The 3,534-nt window shown below is 32.7% G+C and overlaps 2 protein-coding genes across 2 annotated transcripts; both read right to left on the bottom strand.

Moving 5' to 3' along the window:
• Positions 1-210: 210 nt before the first annotated feature.
• On the bottom strand, positions 211-1,555 carry LOC111713135 (zinc finger protein 648; the record flags this gene model as incomplete). The annotated part of the gene is made up of 1 exon (XM_023487937.1): positions 211-1,555. A coding segment is annotated over one exon (654 nt), but the record flags the coding sequence as incomplete, so codon positions are not given.
• A 154-nt stretch (positions 1,556-1,709) lies between these two features.
• On the bottom strand, positions 1,710-3,188 carry LOC111713134 (RE1-silencing transcription factor B). The gene has a single exon (XM_023487936.1). The coding sequence runs from the start codon at positions 3,085-3,087 to the stop codon at positions 2,530-2,532; it is 558 nt and encodes a 185-aa protein (XP_023343704.1). The 5' UTR covers positions 3,088-3,188; the 3' UTR covers positions 1,710-2,529.
• Between the last annotated feature and the right edge of the window lie 346 nt (positions 3,189-3,534).

Genomic DNA, 3,534 nt, shown 5'->3' with positions numbered 1-3,534 from the left:
CAACTTTCGGTCGGGAACCTCAATTATAGACCCCCCCATACAACAACCCCTATTTCCCGCATTTTCCCCTACCAAAGTGACAATGAAGTCTTCTGAAAATTATAATCAATAGTTTTAAACAAATTTATAAATGACATTGTAATTGACCAATTTCATATTTAGATATAAAAATATCCTTTGAAAACACAGATTACAGAAAATAAATAATAATCAGGTATTAAGCTAAATTTATAAAAGTGTGATTTTGTAAATTATTTTAAATTAAAGGGAGCATATAATAATTAAGTTAAAGGGTTACTCATAAAAGATAAAACTTCAGACTGTTTCTTTATATTCACGACTCCCTGCAAATGTAAACTTGTTTTTTTTTTGCCAAATCATTAAATAACCCATTACAGCAGCAAACTTAATTTAACCTTAGTATCTTCATATTATTCTCAGTTTCAGGTCGTCTATGTAGTCTCATCTTTTGTGGGTAACCCTGTATTTGAGAATCTACGCAAGATAATAAACAAAATCTAAGGAAAACATTAGATACTCCAATTAGATTTAATTAGAAAACAAACAAGCAATCAACCATCATTCTGTAGAACTAACTTTAAAACTATTCATGCTTAATCAAAAACATAACACATCAGACAACATTTTACTTTCCACATGACTCTTCATATTCCTTGCTATAGTTCCAACAGATTCACATTCAGGGCAAGGCTATATCACTTCTTTGTGTTTATTTTTAACATGAATTTTCAGGTAACGTGCTGTAGTTGCAGCAAACTCACATTGGGGACAAGGATATCTTACTCCTTTGTGTTTAGTTTCAACATGTCTCTTTAAATGGCTTGCTCTTGTTGCAACATGCTCACATTGAGAACAAGGATATCTTACTCCTTCGTGTATGTCACTGTATACTATCAACATGACTCTTTAAATTACTTGCTCTTGTTGCAACATGCTCACATTGAGAACAAGGAAATCTCACTCCTTCGTGTTTACTTTCAACATGTCTCTTTAAATCACTTGCTGTAATTGAAGCAAACTCACATTGAGGACAAGGATATCTCACACCCTCATGTTTATATTCAATATGATTCTTTAAGTTACTTGCTGTAGTTGCAGCATACTCACATTGAGAACAAGGATATCTCACTCCTTCGTGTATACTTTCAACATGTCTCCTTACATGACTTGCTGTAGTTGCAGTAAACTCACATTGAGAACAAGAATATCTCACTCCTTCGTGTATACTTTTAACATGTCCCTTTAACTGACTTGCTGTTGTAGCAGCAAACTCACATTGAGAGCAAGAATATCTAAAACCTTCATGTTTTCTTACTAAATGATTCTTTAAATTCCACGCTCTTTTTGCAACATGAGCACATTCAGGACAAGGATATCTCACACCTTCATGTTTATATTCTTTATGATTCTTCAAGTTACTTGATGTAGTTGCAGCAAACTCACAATGAGGACAAGGATATCTCACACCCTCATGTTTATACTTAATATGACGTTCTAAGTTACTTGCTCTTGTTGCAACATAATCACATTGAGAACATTAATATCCGTCTTGACACTTCTTGATTCTCTTTGGCTTTGGTTCAGATTGTAGAGGATCAAGACCATTACTAACCATGTTTTCTCCTGAATAGTAGAAGATACAATATTTATGAGTAGAGAATGGGAATATTACAATATTATAAAGTTTACCTTGTATTTTTGCATTTTCCAGCTTTATTTTTACTTCAGGTATATTAACAAACCATGTATCCTCTACAGTAGAGGTTATCTCAGATTCATTATTCATATTCTCCGCCATTTTATCTAAAATATCTATTAAGCATGTTAAACTAAATACAGACACTTTATCCTAATGATGTTGGTAATTCAAATTCAATTTGATTTTATTTAAGGATATTTTGACATTAATTAGGCGTGCAGTCAAATAGTGAATATCCTTTGAAAACACAATTATTTTCTTCAGATTACAGAAAATAAATAACAATCAGGTATTAAGCTAAATTTATAAAAGTGTGATTTTGTAAATTATTTTAAATTAATGGGAACATATAATAATTAGGTTAAAGGGTTACTCACAAAAGATAAAACTTCAGAGACGACTGTACAGAATGTAAACTGTCTGTTTCCTTATATTCACGACTCCCTGCAAATGTAAACTTGTTTTTTTTCTTCGCCAAATCATTAAATAAACCATTAAAAGCAGGAAACTTAATTAAACCTTAGTATCTTCATATTATTCTGAGTTTCAGGTCGTCTCTGTAGTCTCATCCTATGGAGGTAACCCTGTATTTGAGAATCTACTCAAGTTAATAGACAAATTTTAAGGAAAACATTAGATACTCCAATTAGATTTAATTACAAAACAAACAAGCAACCATCATTCTGTAGAACTAACTTTAAAAACATTCATGCTTAATCAAAACATAACACTTCAGACAACATTTTACTTTTCACATGGCTCTTTATATTCCTTGCTAAAGTTCCAACATATTCACATTCAGGGCAAGGCTATATCAATTCTTTGTGTTTATTTTTAACATGAATTTTCAGGTAACGTGCTGTAGTTGAAGCAAACTCACATTGGGGACAAGGATATCTCACACCATCATGTTTATATTCAATATGCCTCTTTAATTGACTTGCTGAAGTAGAAGCAAACTCACATTGAGGACAAGGATATCTAACTCCTTCGTGTTTACTTTCAATATGTCTCTTTAAATCACTTGCTGTAGTTGCAGCAAACTCACATTGAGGACAAGGATATCTCACTCCTTCGTGTATACTATTAACATGACTCTTTAAAATACTTGCTCTTGTTGAAACATACTCACACTGAGAACAAGGATATCTCACTCCTTCGTGTTTACTTTCAACGTGTCTCTTTAAATCATTTGCTCTTGTTGCAACATGCTTACATTGAGAGCAAGGATATCTCACTCCTTCGTGTTTATTTTTAACATGACTCTTTAAATGATTTGCTGTTATGGCAGCAAACTCACATTGAGAACAAGGATATCTCACTCCTTCATGTTTAAATTTAACATGTCTCTTTAAACTACTTGCCATAGTTGCAGCAAACTCACAATGAGGACAAGGATATCTCACACCCTCATGTTTATATTCAATATGATTCTTTAAGTTACTTGCTGTAGTTGCAACATACTCACATTGAGAACAAGGATAGCTCACTCCTTCATGTTTATATTCAACATGTCTCTTTACATCACTTGCTGTAGTTGCAGTAAACTCACATTGAGAACAAGGATATCTCACACCATTATGTTTATATTCAATATGTTTATTCAGGTTACCTACTGTAGTTGAAGCAAACTTACATTGAGGACAAGGATATCTTACTCCTTCATGTTTACTTTCATTATGTCTCTTTAGATCCTGTGCTCTTCTTGCAACATGCTCACATTGAGGACAAGGATATCTTACTCCATCGTGTTTACCTTCAACATGAATCTTTAAATGACTTGCTGTAGTTGCAACATAATCACATTGAGAACA

Source organism: Eurytemora carolleeae, unplaced genomic scaffold, assembly GCF_000591075.1.
Source record: "Eurytemora carolleeae unplaced genomic scaffold, Eaff_2.0 scaffold1366, whole genome shotgun sequence".
Classification (NCBI taxonomy): Eukaryota; Metazoa; Arthropoda; class Copepoda; order Calanoida; family Temoridae; genus Eurytemora; species Eurytemora carolleeae.
This window is presented reverse-complemented; position numbering and strand designations above follow the sequence as displayed.

Coding starts and splice junctions, on each gene's coding strand:
- LOC111713134 (XM_023487936.1), bottom strand. CDS start 3,087: ATGGCAAGTAGTTTAAAGAGACATGTTAAATTTAAACATGAAGGAGTG.